Source organism: Centruroides sculpturatus, unplaced genomic scaffold (assembly GCF_000671375.1).
Source record: "Centruroides sculpturatus isolate CEXI.00-Female unplaced genomic scaffold, Cexi_2.0 scaffold1072, whole genome shotgun sequence".
NCBI classification, from domain to species: domain Eukaryota; kingdom Metazoa; phylum Arthropoda; class Arachnida; order Scorpiones; family Buthidae; genus Centruroides; species Centruroides sculpturatus.
In genome coordinates, this window is record NW_019385608.1 from 191,777 (window position 1) to 213,037 (window position 21,261).

The following is a 21,261-nucleotide window of genomic DNA, read 5'->3' on the forward strand; positions in this document are numbered from 1 at the left end:
TACTAAAAACTACAGAAAACACATACTCAAAGATACAACACTCACAAATGACACATGCAGAAAATGTCAAATCATGCCAGAAACTATACAACACATCACTTCTGGTTGCAAGCTCTTGGCACAGACAGATTACTTACATAGACACAATCAAGTAGCAAATATAATTCACCAAGAGCTTGCAAAGAAACACAAATTGGTAGACATCCATGAACCATACTACAAGTATATACCACAGACAGTATTGGAAAACAGCACACACAAAATGTACTACAACAGAGCCATAATCACAGATAAAACAATTTACCACAACAGACCGGACATCACACTCATTGACAAATACAATAAAATCACATGCATTATAGACATAGCCATTCCAAACACTCAGGCCAAGACTCAACTAGCGTAAAAACAGGCGTAGAAACCTTCGCCGTAAAAACTTTTAATCACATGACCTATTTGCATTTGTGTCAGAATTGCAGTGGAGGTCCGGCTAGTGAAGTTTTCATGGCGATGGTACTATCGAAGTTATAAAGACAATGATTATATTTTACAAGTTTTTTCTGTACTATAATTACAAATGTAGTAAAAATAATATCTTTACTTTCATATATTAACTTTTATTATCGTATTATTAATTAAGATAATATACAGCACTTATTAAGCTTAGCTTTTTTCATTATATACTCCTCTAAATTGTAGGATTTTCCTTTGGCCGTCCGTATCACATGATTTAGGCATCCTTTATTATAATCGGGATACTTCTTGTCGTAGATACATGAATACTTTTGGATGTTTTCGATAAATCTTTCCAGATCTATTCTAGAGTAGCCACGAGGGAACGAACACAAAAGCTCGTTTTCCGCCATTTTCGCACTGCATCACAATGACCTAGATTTAACTGACTTTTGATTGGTGGATGGCTGTATTCGCGTCCAAAGTTGAACACTGCTCAACTCACTTTTACACTGCTTTTACGACCTGCTCAAGCGTAAAATATCAGGGCCACGTGATTAAAAGCTTTTACAGCGAGGGGTTTTTACACTACTGGAGTCTTGACTTCACAATGTACAAAACACATGCACTGAAAAAATTATCAAGTACACAGAACTTGCCCAGGAAATAAGGCATCTGTTGAGGATGGATAAGGTGCTTTTTGTACATGTCATCCTCTCCTCTACAAGTGTCATTCAACACACTATGCAAAAGCCTGGGAACATTACAATTGAATAGAAATACATACATCACACTACAGAAGGCCACTATATTGAATACATGCCATATTGTTAGGAAATTCCTGAATACAGACACACACACTGACACTTATTTAATTTTTGTCTTGTTTTGGTTGCTATGCCTTGACTCTGGTCTGGCATAGTACACTGCCACTGGTGTGAACCGAGAATAACCCACTAAACACAACGATAATAATGTTAACTTAATTCATGGTAACCTTACATCTCCCACAATCTTACATCAACAAACAGTGTTTTCATCCTCTCCGAGACTATCTTCAGGATATCGTTCCAAATACAACTTACAAACAGAGCATGTACGAAAACAGAAGCCGTAAATGCACCACAAGATTGTTTGGCTTTGAAAGATGAGAACAGTTGATGTTTTTGTCACATTTGACATCTCCAATGTCACTTCCAAAAATGTATCTCTTAATTATAATCTTGATGCACTATTGATGTTATTATGGTCCAGACTTTATGAGTATCATGTGACTGTCTAATTAGAAAGTATTTTGATTGTTTATATTTCCTACATTGTCTTATTATCTGTTCAATAAATGTTTCATTTTCTATGATTTTTATGAATTTGTTTTAAATTAAGTTCTTACATAAATTTTTTTTACTAAGAACTTATAATTTTACAATAACATTTCTCTAATGTTTTCAGACTATTATTCATTAAACTGGCATTAAAAATTTAAAAATTATTATGGCATTTTTATAACACATTTAAATTAAAATTAAAATAGCCAGCATTTATAATATTTTGAATCAGTATAAATAAATATCAAATAGATACAATTATTTAAAAGAAAATTGGTGAAAATTAAAAAAGAAACATCAATATCTCTAAACATTAATGAAATTTGGCCCAAGTAGAATGAGTTATATATATATTGATAAAACAATTAGATTTAGATGAAAAAAGATTTTTATAGAACATCTATAAAAATCTATAAATTATAATACTAGCTAATTTTTTATATTAGCTAAAATAAACTACTCTGCCAAATACCACATCATGTAATGAATGTAAGTGACTTTTATCTTATGTGTATGATAAAAACTTGATTTTGGCAAATTTTTAAAATGNCCACAGACAGTATTGGAAAACAGCACACACAAAATGTACTACAACAGAGCCATAATCACAGATAAAACAATTTACCACAACAGACCGGACATCACACTCATTGACAAATACAATAAAATCACATGCATTATAGACATAGCCATTCCAAACACTCAGGCCAAGACTCAACTAGCGTAAAAACAGGCGTAGAAACCTTCGCCGTAAAAACTTTTAATCACATGACCTATTTGCATTTGTGTCAGAATTGCAGTGGAGGTCCGGCTAGTGAAGTTTTCATGGCGATGGTACTATCGAAGTTATAAAGACAATGATTATATTTTACAAGTTTTTTCTGTACTATAATTACAAATGTAGTAAAAATAATATCTTTACTTTCATATATTAACTTTTATTATCGTATTATTAATTAAGATAATATACAGCACTTATTAAGCTTAGCTTTTTTCATTATATACTCCTCTAAATTGTAGGATTTTCCTTTGGCCGTCCGTATCACATGATTTAGGCATCCTTTATTATAATCGGGATACTTCTTGTCGTAGATACATGAATACTTTTGGATGTTTTCGATAAATCTTTCCAGATCTATTCTAGAGTAGCCACGAGGGAACGAACACAAAAGCTCGTTTTCCGCCATTTTCGCACTGCATCACAATGACCTAGATTTAACTGACTTTTGATTGGTGGATGGCTGTATTCGCGTCCAAAGTTGAACACTGCTCAACTCACTTTTACACTGCTTTTACGACCTGCTCAAGCGTAAAATATCAGGGCCACGTGATTAAAAGCTTTTACAGCGAGGGGTTTTTACACTACTGGAGTCTTGACTTCACAATGTACAAAACACATGCACTGAAAAAATTATCAAGTACACAGAACTTGCCCAGGAAATAAGGCATCTGTTGAGGATGGATAAGGTGCTTTTTGTACATATCATCCTCTCCTCTACAAGTGTCATTCAACACACTATGCAAAAGCCTGGGAACATTACAATTGAATAGAAATACATACATCACACTACAGAAGGCCACTATATTGAATACATGCCATATTGTTAGGAAATTCCTGAATACAGACACACACACTGACACTTATTTAATTTTTGTCTTGTTTTGGTTGCTATGCCTTGACTCTGGTCTGGCATAGTACACTGCCACTGGTGTGAACCGAGAATAACCCACTAAACACAACGATAATAATGTTAACTTAATTCATGGTAACCTTACATCTCCCACAATCTTACATCAACAAACAGTGTTTTCATCCTCTCCGAGACTATCTTCAGGATATCGTTCCAAATACAACTTACAAACAGAGCATGTACGAAAACAGAAGCCGTAAATGCACCACAAGATTGTTTGGCTTTGAAAGATGAGAACAGTTGATGTTTTTGTCACATTTGACATCTCCAATGTCACTTCCAAAAATGTATCTCTTAATTATAATCTTGATGCACTATTGATGTTATTATGGTCCAGACTTTATGAGTATCATGTGACTGTCTAATTAGAAAGTATTTTGATTGTTTATATTTCCTACATTGTCTTATTATCTGTTCAATAAATGTTTCATTTTCTATGATTTTTATGAATTTGTTTTAAATTAAGTTCTTACATAAATTTTTTTTACTAAGAACTTATAATTTTACAATAACATTTCTCTAATGTTTTCAGACTATTATTCATTAAACTGGCATTAAAAATTTAAAAATTATTATGGCATTTTTATAACACATTTAAATTAAAATTAAAATAGCCAGCATTTATAATATTTTGAATCAGTATAAATAAATATCAAATAGATACAATTATTTAAAAGAAAATTGGTGAAAATTAAAAAAGAAACATCAATATCTCTAAACATTAATGAAATTTGGCCCAAGTAGAATGAGTTATATATATATTGATAAAACAATTAGATTTAGATGAAAAAAGATTTTTATAGAACATCTATAAAAATCTATAAATTATAATACTAGCTAATTTTTTATATTAGCTAAAATAAACTACTCTGCCAAATACCACATCATGTAATGAATGTAAGTGACTTTTATCTTATGTGTATGATAAAAACTTGATTTTGGCAAATTTTTAAAATGATGTAAGTAAAGTGACCTTGAATGAGTAAAGTTTGCCACTAGTATTTTAAGAACAGTACCACTGATGATATAGGTTTTTGATGGCAACTTTCAAAATGAGAGATATAAGTAGTATTCGTTTATGTGACATTTTTACTTTCATTCTAGCAATTTTGTGAGGGAATATCCAGTGTGGATTATACATGAGAAATTATGCTTTAAAACTACTAGCTTAAAAATCCTACTCTTTGGCTTACCTGAATAATAAGAGNGTCAAATATTGGTCCCTGGGCTAATTTTTTATATTAGCTAAAATAAACTACTCTGCCAAATACCACATCATGTAATGAATGTAAGTGACTTTTATCTTATGTGTATGATAAAAACTTGATTTTGGCAAATTTTTAAAATGATGTAAGTAAAGTGACCTTGAATGAGTAAAGTTTGCCACTAGTATTTTAAGAACAGTACCACTGATGATATAGGTTTTTGATGGCAACTTTCAAAATGAGAGATATAAGTAGTATTCGTTTATGTGACATTTTTACTTTCATTCTAGCAATTTTGTGAGGGAATATCCAGTGTGGATTATACATGAGAAATTATGCTTTAAAACTACTAGCTTAAAAATCCTACTCTTTGGCTTACCTGAATAATAAGAGATAAGTTCTTGTAGAGTTGCAAATGTTTTGCGAGTTGTGACATAAAATCCTCCATTATCTAATGCCTTAACTTTATAATGTTTAACATGATCTCCTTTCTGTGGTTCCCAGTCTCGAACAGAAAGTGAAAATGCTCCTGTATTGTAAAGAATATAATTAAACTGTTTAAAATATTCATTAAAATTTTCATAAAAGTTTCTTAATAATTATTAGTACAACTAAAATTTTCCTCAGCAATATAATTACTTACTACATCGTCCAAAACGTTCAGCTGCACAGAATTAAATAAGTATATATTTTTAAAGTAAGCTTGAGTTTTAAACTTTTATATCTCTTAAAATTACACTATTTAAAAAATTTGTCTATTAAATTTCATTGTAGTTTCTAAAATTTGTATTAATTACCTGATGTTTGTTCGCTGTTTCTTATCAGAAAGGTACCTCTGGGATTTGATGGAAGTAACAGCATTTTCTCAGCTTCTTTTCTGGATACTCGACCACAAAACCAGCTAAAAATATAACAAATTTATAGATCTATAACACATGTTCTGATAAACACAAATTGTTATCTTTTTATAAAATTTTGAAAAAAAAAAAAAAAGTAGTTAACTCACTCTTCACTTTCAACGGTTTTCTCGGGTGCAACATAATTTCGTGGAATGTAACCAGTCTGTTGATTGAATAGGAGACGAGCATGCCACCAATCGGGGTCACTAAAAAATTGTAGAATTATATTTTATTTTTATTCTTTATTAATATTTACATTTAATACAAACATACATACATACATATAATAATTACTTTATTACAAAGAATATTAAAAAGCAGTAACTCAAGTAAAAACAAGTATAAAAAATATATATATAAAATACTTAGCTTAAAATCATCATGATGTTTTTGTTATGAATAAACTATATCAGGAATAAGAAAGAAGGCAAAGCCTCCTAGTTTAAATATTAAGCTGTAAGATGATACTGTATTAGTCAATTATATATTTTTAAAAGTAATATCCCTTTAAGAGATATTTTTAAAAATATGTAAGTCTAAGATTAAGATTAAGATGTTTATATATAGGGAAATATGTGAATGTGGATATATAGGGAATCCACTTAAATCTATGTGAAGGAATAAGAGAGATTTTTAATGCGTGAAATATCTTTTCAGTTTGAACTAAACTAATCCCAACTTAACATCATTCAATTTGCAGTTAATTCTGTCATTTATGAAATTGTTTGTGGAACAGTATTTGTTGAATTTTTTACCAAAAATTCACAGACAACAAGAGTATTGTGAGCAGATGCATTTTCATGATGTAAAGTCCATGTGTTTTCTTGCCACAAATCAGGTTATTTTCTAAACATTGCTTCATGTAAACAAAACAAAATGCTCAAATAATGTTCTTTGTTTACAGTTTGGCCAGTCAAAAGGAATTTTTGATGCACAATACCATGGCAATCGAAATAAACAGTCAATGTGACCTTGATTTTTTATGCAGTCTTTTCAGTCTTTCTTTGCCTTTCAAGTGCATTCATGCAATTGTTAAGCTGTTTTGGTGTCAAAAGTGTAGATCCATGTTTTATCACCTATTACAGATGATGAAACATGTAATGATGCATTTTAAAAATGATTTGTGTCAAGAATGCATTTCCTCTGCCACTTAAATACACTGTATTTTTGGAAAAAATTTAATGTTTTTAGGACAACTCAAGAAATGATGCACTGCAAGCCCAAATAATCTTTCAAAATTGTTTTACATGATCTGAACAATACTGGAACATGTTTGATAATGTCCCTAATTGTTAAATGACAATCAGTGAGCACCATATCTCAGACTTGAACTTCATGGTGTTCATCAGTTGAAGTGGATGGTCTATCAGAGCATGGTTCATCTTCAATGCATTTTCTGTCTTCCTTAAACATCTTGCACTCCTCAGAAACTCTTGTTTTTGATGGACTATCACCACCAAGGGCTTTATGCAACATTTTCATAGCAGTAATTGTTTTGCAAAAACAAAATTTAATACATTTCTTTGCTAAATTATACTTATTATTTTGAAAAACTGCCAGCACAAAAATTCTTTTAACACATAACAAGTGTCTATTTGCAAACGAAAACAGATGATGACATACAGATTGCTGCTAAATGTTAATGAAAGTCATACCAAACAATGAAAAAATCAACAACAGTGCCTTCTTGCATGTGGGCAGTTTAAATAAACCATTCCTGATACTTTTTGATCACAGTAGTATGGTTGTTTTTATTGACAATTTAGTATTTGTAATTTTTTAGAACTCAAGTGGTAACTAAAAAAAAGCAGAACAGAACCTGAAATGCATATTGTCTGAACTGTAACCATAGAAAATAAAATAAATTTGTAAGTTTTCCATTGTTAAATTAAAATGTGGATGTAATGTCTAGCATCATAATTCAACTATTAAGATGGAAACAATAATATTATTGAAAGTAAAAGAAGACTGCAAGAAGCTCAGGTTAGAGATAAGCCACTTTCTCAATTGTGGGAAGCTACCAAACAAGGGAAAAATGGACTGTTAATTGAGAATGAGTTATTATATTGCCAGGATCAATGGTCTGACAGGAAACATAAGCAGGTCATGCTACCACTAGAATGCAGAATGCAAGTGTTATGGTTGGCCCATCAAACTCTGTGGAAAAGACATCTAGATAGTCGGAAGACTGAAAACCAAACTCGCAAAGAAGACTGCAAGTTGAATTAAGAAATATTGTCAGAGCTGTTGTAAGTGCCAGGTACAGGTAACACCATGCATAATAAACAGGATCCCAGAGGGCCAAGCTCATCCAGTGGGCATAACTCTACAAAATTAGACCTTCCTCATCTGTATATTTATTTGCTAACAACTATTTTAAAATTCTCCCTTACCAACAACTTTCCCATGTAATATTTGACAAAATATTATTACTATTGTATTGACTAAATTACCCTAGACATAATCCTTAAATGACCATTCTTTAATTCACCAAATTGTAGATGCCATTATTGATTGGGAATTGATGATGTAAGCAACAATAGGCACAGGGTAAAGCTATCAGTTTTTTTTAATGGAGATTAATTTTGAATGGAAGGTATGGGTTTTTTGCCCCTTTTAACAAAATAAACTCCCCAAAATAATTAAAAATCTCAAAATATAATGACCCCAGAAAATAAAATAATCTTTGGACTCCATTCATCATACTGTCTGGTCCTCATTCTTGAAAATAAAAAGCTATTAATGAAAAATTTCCCAGATCTATCTACTTCTAATTATGCTTGTTAATTTAAATTACAGTGGCTTTCCAATATTGCTCATCTTTATCCTCATTCCTTCAAAGACATAATTGCCTATTTTGATAGAATTCTCAACTATAAATATTTTAATGGCTTTACCTGCCTTTTTAAGTTAATTTATGCATTCCAAATTTTAACTTGGATAATTCCTCCTGCTTTTACCTCCCATTTTATTTTCTCAAAAAAGCTTTTATTCTTACAAATTTAGCATCTCTGTCAGAAATTTCATGGACTACTGCACCAGGATTTTTATGTATTTAAATGCATTTGTAACAAAACATTACATGTATTTTAATCCTTTTTCTTCTTTTTATATTATACTTATTTGTTGTTTTATTCTTTTTTATCTCATTTTTATCTTTGCATCTTTTTTTTTTTTGAAGCTTCTTCGTTATTTGCTAGAGGAGAAGCTTATTTTGTCCAGATGGCTTTCACCTAATAAATATTTTGTAATAATGCATATTAAAATTATATGTATGATTTTTTGATTAGTGTTAAAAAAATGCAGCTTAGGAAAATGACAAATTTTAATTTCTATTTTTGGATTGCACACTGTTTCAATTGCAGTGAAATGTGACACATGATACAACATAATACAACATGCTGAAGAATAACCTACAAGTATCTCTTTTATGTAAAATAAACTTACCTGTCATCTAATATAATAAGACGGTCACCTTTTCTGAAACTAAGATCTCCGTCATCTCGAGCATTGTAAGTGTACAAAGCAACTACGATTTTACCTACCAATTCAAAATAATGAAAATTAAATCATCTTTACTTTTGCATTAACATTATAAGAAAAAAAATTAAAATAATAATATTGCATTTTATTTTACCTGCTCTATTTAATTCCTGAATAGATGAATTAACAGCATTACTTTGGCAGAGGGCATTGGTTGGAGATTTTGTATATCTATCTTGAGAATTTGTATGGGCTTTAAGGACATTATTGCCACTGTTGTTGCTTGGATGAATATGATCATCAGTAGGTATGTCAATAGTGTCTTTACTAGTTGTAGGTGGGATGTAAGAAGTACTACTTGATCTCGAAAGGCAGTTTCCCATAATTATTCTGAATTTCTAAAAAAAATTTTAATTCAATAATTTCAATTCTATAAATAACTTTGTAATTTTTCTTATTTAAAAAATGTTTAAATAATAACAATAATGGAAATTTATTTCTTCCTTTTCAAATACAATCAGTAAAGTCCTTCCTGGCCAGAGATTACTGCACGCCTCAAAACAGACCAAAATTTCATTTTGAACTTTCTTTGGTTCACTTCTGAATGTAAAAAAATAATTCCATTCATAAAACTATTTTAAGTGCATTCTTCATGACTGTCATTAAGCTCAATGGAAGAAAATTTGTAGACCTACAAATATCAGGCCAGCTTTGAGCACCTCCCATTTGATAAATGACTTCCAGTTTATCTTCTATGACTTAGACATTTGGATTTACTAATTTCTTTTTATTTGGCACATTCATCTGTTGTTTTTCTATTTTTACTATTACACAATAACTTCATTTTAAAATGGTAAAATACCATGCAAGCAGTAAAATAAAGAAAAAACCAACATTGCTTAATATCACTATTAAAGCAAAGCACTACCACCAGGTATGAAATAAGATACTTGCATTTAACATTTCACAAAAAATATTCTACATATTGTGGAAAAAATTTTAAACTAGCACTATTGTCAATTGGTATAAATCAAACCAGAATAAAATGAGGGCAGCCTATATATTAAACAACTGGTGTATATTTAAAAACATAAAAAATATACACTGAAGACTTATACAAAAATAAAAACTTTCAAAGTCTTAAACATCCTTTCACAATCACTGGAACGCAATCAACGTTGGCAGAATCAACCTTCTATTATAGGCTATTCCCCACCGATATTTATGTAAATTGTTTAAAAGTTACATGACAGAACTTGTGAAAAATTTACATAAATATAGAAGGTTTTTCTTTTTGTATAAGTCTTTAATGTGTAGTTTTTATGTTTTCAAATATATATTTTATCCTGGATTTTTAGTTTTTTTTCTTTACAATGGAAAAAATTGATGTATACTTTCTGAAAAATATCCCAGTGTTTATACCTTGAATCAACACATGCATTTAACTAATAAACCATCTGATAAAAGGATAATGTAAATACATTGATATGTTTATTATTATTGCCCCTTTCATGTCTATTTACTGTGGCTGTTTCATTTCATTGGTTTATAATTATATTAATCATATAATATTAGGTTTTAATTATTGTCTATGACACAATACTCATTTTATTGAAATTAATAATTACAGGTATCTCTTGATTAACGTGATTAATTAATCCCTCAATGCTACTGCATATATCCAAATTGTATTAATCAAATACAGTGGTACCTCTGTACTCGACTGAACAATCACAACTAATTATGTGCCGGGTTGTTAAAAATGTATATCCATGGATACGGATACAGATACAGATCATTAGTGTCTAGATCTGCGGATACGGATACGGATCTCAACTTTTGTACTCAGTTGGCACCGGTGCTTGTGACCTTGGACCGATAGTTGATGCTTTGCGTTAGTAACACGATGTGTTTTGACTTGCACTGAGCGTGTTTTTGTTTATAGTTTAGTGTGACAAGGTATAGCATAGATTACGTTTGTATCTTTGGAGAGTGTTGAGTTAAATTAAAATAAAAACAATGTCAACAAAAAAGTTTAGTAGTGTAATATGGAAATATTTTACGATAGTAAATGAATTTTGCATGATAAAATTTTTGCAATATGAATGTGCCAAATATGCGATTTTAAGAAATAAAAAGTCATTTGAATTGAAGTTATTAGTATTTTATTGCTACCTATCTTTAAAATTTCATATAAGTAATGAAATTCATTAAGATAAAAGATCCGTTAAAGATCCGCTAAAAAGTAACAGATATGGATCTTTTTTTTCCCTCGGATATCCATGGATACGGATACCCAGCACATCACTAATCACAACCCACTAGAACAAATTTTCAGTTAACAATAAATATTTTTATTTTGTCATCCATAAAAAAGTTTTCTGTGATAAAAATGAGTAACAAATTTACAAATAAAATGAAACCTTAGAGCTGCCTATCTTCGTCAGACTAAAGTATACTTGATCCAGTTTGTTTTTTTTTTTCATTTAACGCATGCAGAACACAATCATCATGACAATGACACACTACAATTTGCTGCAAGTTTACAAGTTGTTATTTGTGAATTTTTAACAATTTCTTCCTGAAATTTCTCTTCATCAAACACCTTTTGGGTGCCCTATACATTTTGTATCCCTTAGTTCAAAATTTCCCAAACAAAACTTTTAAAACCACATTTGACATGTCTGATGTTTAAGAGCATCTTTCTCCTACACACTATGAATATTTTTTGCTGTCTGTATAGCATTATATTCTTTGTGAAACTTTAAACATACATAATATGCCTTAGGTGCATTTTATCTGCAGACCAACCAGAAAAGATTTCTAGATTTCAATCTAGAAATCCTCTCTGGTTGGTTCCTGATCAGTATAACATAGTTATAGAATGGCAATCCCTCTGGAATAATTTATCCTTTCCCAATAAAGATTTGGTGAAGGATCCTGCAGCCAGACTTCCTGGTTTCAACTTGCCACACTATACCTGGTCTACGATTAATAGAATCCAGACCTCAGTTGATAGATGAAACTTTTTGCTTAACAAATAGAATATGTCCAGAGTTGCATGCTGTGATTGCAGTTGGATTCAAATTATTAAGCATATAGTTAAAGACTACCATCGGCGATCCTTTGGCGGTGACTTCCTGGATATCACCCAATGTAATAGAGAAGCACTGGAATGGATAGACTGCCTGGACAATAATCTTTTGCTGTTCATTTTTGTGTTCACTTGTTCCATTTTTGTGCTGTATTGACTACCATACACAATATACATATTGTGTGAATAAAATCTAAATGTCTGCAGGTATATATGCATATATACCTGCATATATATATATATATATATATATGTCTGCAGACATTTAGATTTGATTCTATGCAAACAAAATGTAAAGTAAAAAAGTTTTAAAATAAGTTTCTAAACAAAGAAAACAATCTCACATTAGCAGCAGTAGTGTGTTAAATTTCATAACTATCGTAAGTAAATTACATATCTATGTTAAGTAAAGACAGCTGTTAAAGATGCATTAATTAAAATCTCTGCTGCATATATAAACAAATTGTTTCAATTAATTTCAAGCATTAATCAAGGAATACCTATATAATAAATTCCTCACCTTTCTGTTTTAGATTTGTAAATGTAATTTTACAAAAGGTGTTCAGTCTCAAGCTATTTTTCCCAAGAGTCAAGACAAGAAAACTTTTGAATTTTCTTCAAAAATTTATCCTGGGAATCATTGGTGAGAAACCCTTCAGCACCTATTTTAAGTTTGGAAACAGCCAGAATTCTAGTTGTTTAGAATAACCCGAGCAAGGACCGCTTTGATAATACAAAGTTTCCAAAGCTGTCCTTGCTGAGTCCTTATTTATTTCTCATGTCAATACAATATTGCATTAGCACAATAAAAATTCTTTTTGGCCTCACTATGTGAGATGTATGATTTTAAGTAATGAGTTGTGACATAATAAAATCTGTACACATACAATTTTATTAAAAATGACAACAGAATCTTTACAAGCAACTAACACACAATCTGTGATGTCAGCTGATGAGCATACTTTCAACAAACACGCACTATAAAATAAAATTAAACAAACAAAAACAATAAAATAAAATAAAAATGTATATAATATTTTAAGTAAAATATTATACACATTTTTATTTTTATTTTATTATTATTATTTTATTTTATTTTTATAATATTTTAAGTAAAATAGAAGGACAACAACCACAAGGACAAGAAAATGGGCTAAATACTTGAAACTAACTATTAATACTAATCTTAATTTTAATAAGCAAGATGATTTTTTTTACCAATAGAGAGTGAAAGTTAGGGATAGAAAGACAAGTAAAAGAGAACAAAGGGGCACCCAAATTTTTTATTGGATCAAGTCCTTTACAAATAAAAATAGGAGCACATGTTCTGGAACTCTTTCTTCTGTCAAAAACCTGAATGGGGATGTCTTCTCTCAGAAGAACCTCCAAAAATCCACAATGTCCGACCAAATATTTAATCTCAGCTTCTCACACCACAAAATTCTCTCACCATGTAATCACCACCTTCCTGCTATATCGGGCCAATCATCAATTACCTTCTGCTCCTGTCCTAAAAGTGTCCCTTTGAGATTCTTTCTCCCAATTTTTAGCCAATCACGAAACTTGCTCTTACTTGAATAAAAGAGGGCTCTACACCAGACCCCATTGGCAAAGAAGAAAGACAGCTCTAAGATAATAGAAGGAAAAGGAAAAAAAAATACAGGAAAAGAAAAATTAATACTAACTTCAACAAATTATATCATACAGCCACAACTATACAAATGTCTCTTGAGTGCTCATAAGACTTGAATTTCAACATGTATTCAACCTTCTAATGCTAAGAATACTGTTAATGATCAATGCTTTGTACAGAATGAAGAAACAAAGTTCATATTTAACACAAAAACATCCTTGTTCAGATCATTCACAGAAGGATAGTTCTCTGTTATATAGAGTACTCCAATAAAGCAGTTGTTTTTGATTTATGATTAAGACTTTGGAGTTTTAAAGGATCAACTCTTATATCTATATACTGTATCTGCTACAGTACTCTTACAGGAGAAACACAAACATTAAAACTATTATAAAAGTCAAAGCCTTTATTTGGTTAAATGTTTTCCAGGACTTATCTGCCTCATTATCAAACACAATAAAGTTGGAATCACAGGTTCAAAAGTACAAATAGTATTTTTTTTTTTTTTTTCATTTAGAACTGAACTTCTGTTTGATTCAAAACATCTCAGTATAATAGCAATGGTTTTTAAAAGTAAATGTCACCAATTTTGTAAAATAAGAATAAAAATAAAAGTGAAATAAATAATAATAATAACAATAAAATAAAATATGGTAAAATAAGATGAAATAAACTAAAATTACACAATTACAACTACAATCTAAAAAATATTATAATACAGTCGATTCTGTTTAATTGGGACATTTTGGCCTAATTAAATGAACTAATAATAAAATATTAAAGACGTAGGTAAATAAATAAGTAGATAAAAAATAATAATTAAGGTACCTATTTTATTAAATCAAAATACAGAAAATATTTGTACTAAAAATTTGCCAGACTCATGACGATAGATAACTGATTTGTATCACACTAGTGTTGCCAAATATTAGTAGTGATGTACACAAAGGTTGACCGTCTAATCTGTTCCTGATTGAACTATCTTCCCTTTTTTCCTTATTAGTTAGAACATTTCCAGATTCATTCAAAAGTCACCTTATGGCCTTTCTTTGAGCACAATTTTTTTTTTTTACTTAGAGATGGGCAACTTTGATGGGAGCATCTGTAGAATCTACCAGCTCCGGATGCTGATTCCAACAATTGGATAGCTGCTGTCCAAGTCTAGATGTAATCATGTACACAACACCTTCCAAGGGAATTCTAACTGTCTTCCAACTCAGTCGAGAGATCTTGAAAAACTGTTTGGGGATCTTTGTCCCTTTGGTTTTAAGGGGATCATCCGGTCCAATCCAGAGCAGGGTCAGTAGCTCGCATTCAGGTCAGCATCAAACGAGGTCCCCATGTGATATATCCTGCTATGCTGACCCCCTCTGGAAAAACCAAACTGCCCGAGTGAAAGACAAAATTGTTTTGTCTCTGCCAACTGTTAGACCTATGTGACATTAGTGTACGTAGTGTCTACATATTTTTAGAAGATCCCTAAAATATATAAAAAATTGCTAAATTCCTTTTCTGCTACTGTCCCAATTAAGCAATTAAATTATGTATTAATTTATTAGTTTGGTTTCTGTACTTTGAAATTTGGCCCAATAAAGCTGCTGCCTCAATTAACCGGTGGTCCAATAAAATGGAATCAACTGTATTACATTTCGTCTCCAGTTACTTTAAATTGTTACATATATAAAGGCCATAAGCATGATAAGCATGGTGAATCAGCCCAAGAAAGAAAACAGATAAAAATTGGCCCAAAAGTCAGTATTGGCAAGTGATTAATTATTGCCCAACATTAAATCAAATTTTCCATGAATTTCAGTTACATATAAAAATGCAATTTTTGAATTTTTAAAAATATCAGTTTCTTTGCATCAAGTCACAAAGTAAAAAATTATGTCATTACTAAAAAAAATAAGACATACAAAATGGTACATATTAGAAAACTTTTGATGCAAAATTCAAATAAAAGATAATAAAGTATTCAAAAAAATTCTTTCACTAGTTCACAACAGGACAACAATTTTGAACACTTTTAGGAATCTTTATATTACCATGTACTATACTATAAATATTGCTAACTTCATTTGCCAAATGCAACATAGTTAAAAAAAATCTAAAAACAATTAATTAGAATTTAATCACATGATAACATCTAACCAGTCCAGTACTAGGAATGAATATTTTTACTTGATAGTTTTTCCTTGGTCTCTCAGTATTGAGAGATTATTGGTGCAGAAACACTATTAACTTTATTAATTATTATATTTATAAAATCAAATAAAACCATACAGAATTTATTTTTTAAATTAATTTTTTGCATGAAATTCAAATTTGAAAATAATTTTAAAATATTATTTTAAATTATTTAAGTAAATTAAAGCAAAGAAGAAATTTCTAAAAGTTTGAGGTGTGTGTGTGTGTGTGTGTGTGTGTGTAGTAGGTATTCCTCATACAACACGGTTTCATTCTAACACAGATTTGGAAATCCTCCATACAAAATTTCTCAATTTTTAAGTGTAACCTTCTTTATTCAATATTTTTTCTTTAGTCGAGTAAGCAACTGTGTTGTCTCAAATTTGCCCATGGATTTTAAAATATTGAAATTTTCAAATTATTTTGTTTTTCGTCAGGTTTACTTTAATGAAAACTGATAGGACATGAAAGAAAAAAATTGCACTGGCTTTCCGATCAACCAGGTGTTGTTGTTGCTTTCAGACTCTTAAGGTTGTCCCTGTGTTTTCTCTTTTTAGATTAACCTTTGTATTTAGTAAAGTTTATTTAAATGTTTTTAGGTAAAAATCTGGACCTAAAGAAGATTTGAAGAGAGAGAAGGATCAAAAATGTTAGTCCATTTTCTACAAAAAGGACTTATTAATTTAAACAAGGGTTCTAAAATACAGATGTGTTAGGTAAATGTTATTAAACATTTTTTTTAACTGTAGGTATTACTTACCTACGAATGATTACTTCATTCGTAAAAATGACGAACACGGTGGTATCTCGGTACTTGAACAATTCAGTAGTCAAACACAAATTCTGGAAAAAAGTCTCTTGGTACTTGAGAGAACAAACGCGACCTGCTAGAACAAATTTTCAATTAAAAACATATTTTTATTTTGTCATCCAAAAAATTTTTTATGATAAAAATTAAAAAAATATGAAAATGTTGTTGATATTACTGATCAAGATTAACAAAAAAGCTAAGATGACAACAATCCTTTGTAAAAAGAAACACTTTCATTTAACTAAAATTAATATTAACATGTAATATAATACTTTTAATTGTAATTATTAATTAATTATTAATTGAAAATAAATTATTGATTGCTTTAATAAACATATTTCTCTTAGTAATGAAAAAGAATAGTATACTTTTGCTAACTTCTGAAATGTAACCTTACATTTCAGATGCATTAGTCCTTGTTTTATACAGCACAAATTTGCATAACATTGCACTTGTTTGGAATGTAACTACTATGTTATATGAGGGATATCTGTATATCAGGTGTGTCAAACTCATCTAAACAAAAGGCCATTAATGCAACTGATAAGATTCACACAGGCCATGTCACATTTACAAATTTTCTTAAAATTATAATTTGAAATGAGAATGCAAGAATATAGATAGGGCAATTAAAACACATTATGTAGTTCAATAAATTCAACTCAACAATATATAATTGCTACAATATTGCTTTTATTTAAACATTTATTTTATTTCATATACATACCGTATTTACTCGGATATAAGACAATCTTGCATATAGAATGAGGTGTGATTTTAAAGATCAAAATAAAAAAAATTAGATTTATTAATACAATTTTAATTTTATTTTGTTTAATCACAAATAAAATACCAAGTGCACGTAAATGCACATATTGTCCCGCAAAAATTACTGGCATTTTAAACTTCAAGTAAAAATCTTGTAAAATCGACAACATAATTTGTTCATGTAAAGCTGGACAATTATTGGGAACCTTTTTTGCCAATTCTTAACAGTCGAATTCATTCCTCGTCAATTACACTTATGAGTTTCTCCGAATTATGATTTCCAAATAATCATCTGTTTTTACATGGGAATGAATTAAAACTTATATCGTGTAATTTTGGAATTCAATTCAAAAGCTTTGCTTTTCCTATTGCTATTCATCTTTACTCTTGATGATATACAAGAATGATTCAAACAACCCAGATAAAATACTTTTGTTTTTAAACACCAGAAGGTGAGAATCTGGTGAAAAATGTGAATACACAGTTTACAAAAATTATTGCAAAAACGAAATGAATTCTTCACTTGTGCATATAGGACGACCTAGGTTATTGAAGCAGTGAAAAATTAATAAAAATCTTGTCTTATATGCGAGTAAATATGGTCTTCATAAAATTAATTGTTTTCATCGGAAACTCGACAGCATTATCTTCCTCCTACTAGTTTTCCAATATCTGGATTCAAAGACTGAGAACAAAACCTTCATTATGGCAGATAGATGTTTATCAGTTAATCTTGATCTGTAAGCTGTTTTATTTAATTTTAGAGCATCGCGGCCACAGGCCACAAAAATCACATCGGGGGCTGCATGTGGCCTGCGGGTCACCAGTTTGACATCCCTGCTGTATATATATACACACACATTACACTATTATATGTTACAAAAAAGAAAAAAATTCATTATTTTAGTGCAATATAGTTAAAAGATAAAATATCAGATACATCAATAAAAATGCTTCTAATTGGCAACATTTTCAGCATAATATTGTTGGACAATAATGGCAAGTTATTTGTTTTAATTATCTTGCATGTTACAATATGAACACAATAATGATTATACTGTTGTATTAATTTTTGGCACAAAATTCAAATGTGTAAATAATCTAATAATATTGTTTGACAATATTTAAATAGATCAATACAAAGAAACATGTTTCACCATTTTTGAAAATCTTTATATTACAGTATTATATACTACAAAAAATTATCAACTCAATTGCATGGTGGATAATACATGCTTACTGCTTCTCATGTGGCTAGTTATTAACTGTCAACTGTGTTTGTAGCAACACAACCCCAAAATAGATAATTTTATCAGAATTTCATCAAAAAGTTTTTACCATAATAATTCAAGTCATAACAATTTTGATAGTTACAATACAGAACACTGAAAATGAGAGTGACTTGGAATCAAGTGAATCAATCTAATATATGATGGATATTGAAGATGAATTACATGATGTGAATGACACTAATCATGATAATACTATTTCTTCAAAGGATTATGGAAATCTATCAGTAATAACTCAGCTGTACAGCAACAGGTTTTTCTTCAAATGTTCAGTGAAGAAGTGAAAAACAAATTTATGTGCAAATGATCACCCAATAAAGTTTTACAAACTGTTTTTAACTCACAAAATTATTGAACATATAACAGATCAAATAAACATTTATGTTACACAATTTTTGGCAGCAAAAATAATCAGTAGACGTAGTCAACAAAATCAATGGAAAGATACCAATACACAGGAAATGAGAAAATTCCTTGGATTTCTTCTGTGGATGAGGTTAGTTATATATCCAAAGTGATTACTGGAGTACGAAGCACAAGTATAGAAATTATACTGCACTACAAACCATGCTGTGTAACAGATTTAAAATATTGCTAAACATGTGGCATTTTTTTAAACAACAAAGCTCATGGTGACCAATTATATAAAATAAATTCTGTAAATAATATCCTAAAAAACAAACTTGAAGATCTTTACCAATGTTATAATATACTTGGTGAATTTTTATGCATAGATGAGACAATGATCCTTTTAAAGGACAATTACTTTTTCATCAGTATATTCCAGGGAAACATCATAAATATGATGTTAAATTGTTCAAAATTTGTGATTCTACTGGATATACTTGAAATTTATCAAGGTAAAAATGAAAAAAACACAGGAAAATTTGTCCTTATCAACCTACATTTTACTCAAGCTAGTCAAAAAGTATTTTTGCAAAGGTCATATATTCATTACAGGTAATTACTATATATTGATAGAACTGGCAGAACATTTATTACACAGAAATACCCATCTTATAGGGACATTGAGAAAAAATAGGAAATGCATTCCAAAGGAGATGGTAAACAAAAAGTTATCTAAAATCTAAATTATTGGAATAAATAATGAGAAGGGAATAACTGTAGTTAAATGGAAAGATAAATGGGATGTCCTTACGTTGTCCATAAAATATAACAACAGAAATAACTTCTACAGAAATAAAGAAGAAATTTTAAAACCTAAAATAGTTCAAGACTACAATACCAGAACAGCAGCTATTGACTTATCTGATCAATATTCCAGTTACACCAATGCAATGCAAGTGTAAAATGGTATCACAAAGTTACAATGGAGCTAATTTTTGGTTGTATTTACAATAAGATATCCAAAAATAAATTATCCATTATTGCATTCAAAGAGTTTTTAGCAGAGAGCTAGCTTATTTGATATTGGAGAAAATAATGAACCTGTGGCAAAAAATCCCAAAAACATATACTGGAAGAAAGTAGAGATGTTGATCAAAGAAATAGAAAAGTAATAAAATGTTGTGTAACCTGCAATACTAAAATTTGAAAGCAACTGAAAAGTCATGAAGCAGATAAAGCAAATTTAACACTGCACATTACTACATATTGCTTACAGTACCCAGAAAAACCTGCAATGTGTACAAAGTGTTTTGTAAAATTATGAATAAATATTACCTACATATGTATAATTTTCATACTCATTAGCTACTTTCTTTTATTATTCCAAATAAGTATTATTTTACATAAATTTATTTTGATTTGTTTTGCAATACTGTTTATTTTAAATATGTAATAAAATAAAAGAAATAAATTAGTTTTCTACATTGTCTTTACTGTTTTTAACTTTTTACTATTGAAAACACACAGCTAATAAAATTTTTGATTTGATATAGGCCATTACGATGGTCCTTATTTAATTAATATTTTGAAATTATGGAAAATGTATTTTATTTGAATTATCTGGCATATCACAATATAAATATAATAATAAAGTTAAGTTTCTCTGCACCAATAACCCCACATTAATATGAGATCAAGAAAAACTATCAAGTAAAAGTATTCATTCCTAGTACATATTGGCTAGATGTTATCATGTGATTAAAATTTTTAACATGATTCAAAATTAAATTTGAAATTTAGTAACTAATTCATGGATAAAACATTTAATTTGAGTAATTAAACAAATTTAAAAAATGCCTACAAATTTTACTTTATTTAACTTTTTGTGCTCATTTATGATTTTTCAGATACATATCTGGACATGTGCTACACTCTTAAAAACATGGTTACATAAAAGAATTAGAGAAAGCACTCTAAAATATTACCTGAAGTTTGAAAGATCAAAGTTCAAATAATAGAACCTAAAGCAAACAGCTGAAAACATTTGTAAATTCGTACAACAATCTGCTGGAAAC

At 29.7% G+C, this 21,261-nt stretch overlaps 1 protein-coding gene across 3 annotated transcripts in view; it reads right to left on the minus strand.

Moving 5' to 3' along the window:
- The window catches only part of LOC111640550 (tyrosine-protein kinase Fyn-like), a 47,711-nt gene that overhangs the window by 18,347 nt on the left and 8,103 nt on the right, over positions 1–21,261 (minus strand). The window contains exons 2-7 of one of the 3 annotated variants that reach the window (XM_023386562.1): positions 16,731–16,854; positions 9,211–9,454; positions 9,021–9,114; positions 5,681–5,779; positions 5,472–5,575; positions 5,054–5,203 (exon numbers count right to left, since the gene is read on the minus strand). In XM_023386562.1, the coding sequence (XP_023242330.1) occupies positions 5,054–5,203; positions 5,472–5,575; positions 5,681–5,779; positions 9,021–9,114; positions 9,211–9,439 (676 nt within the window). In that variant the 5' untranslated portion in view covers positions 9,440–9,454; positions 16,731–16,854. Of the gene's footprint in view, positions 1–5,053; positions 5,204–5,471; positions 5,576–5,680; positions 5,780–9,020; positions 9,115–9,210; positions 9,455–16,730; positions 16,858–21,261 lie in introns of all 3 variants that reach the window. The other 2 variants (XM_023386563.1, XM_023386564.1) reach the window with 2 other exon arrangements.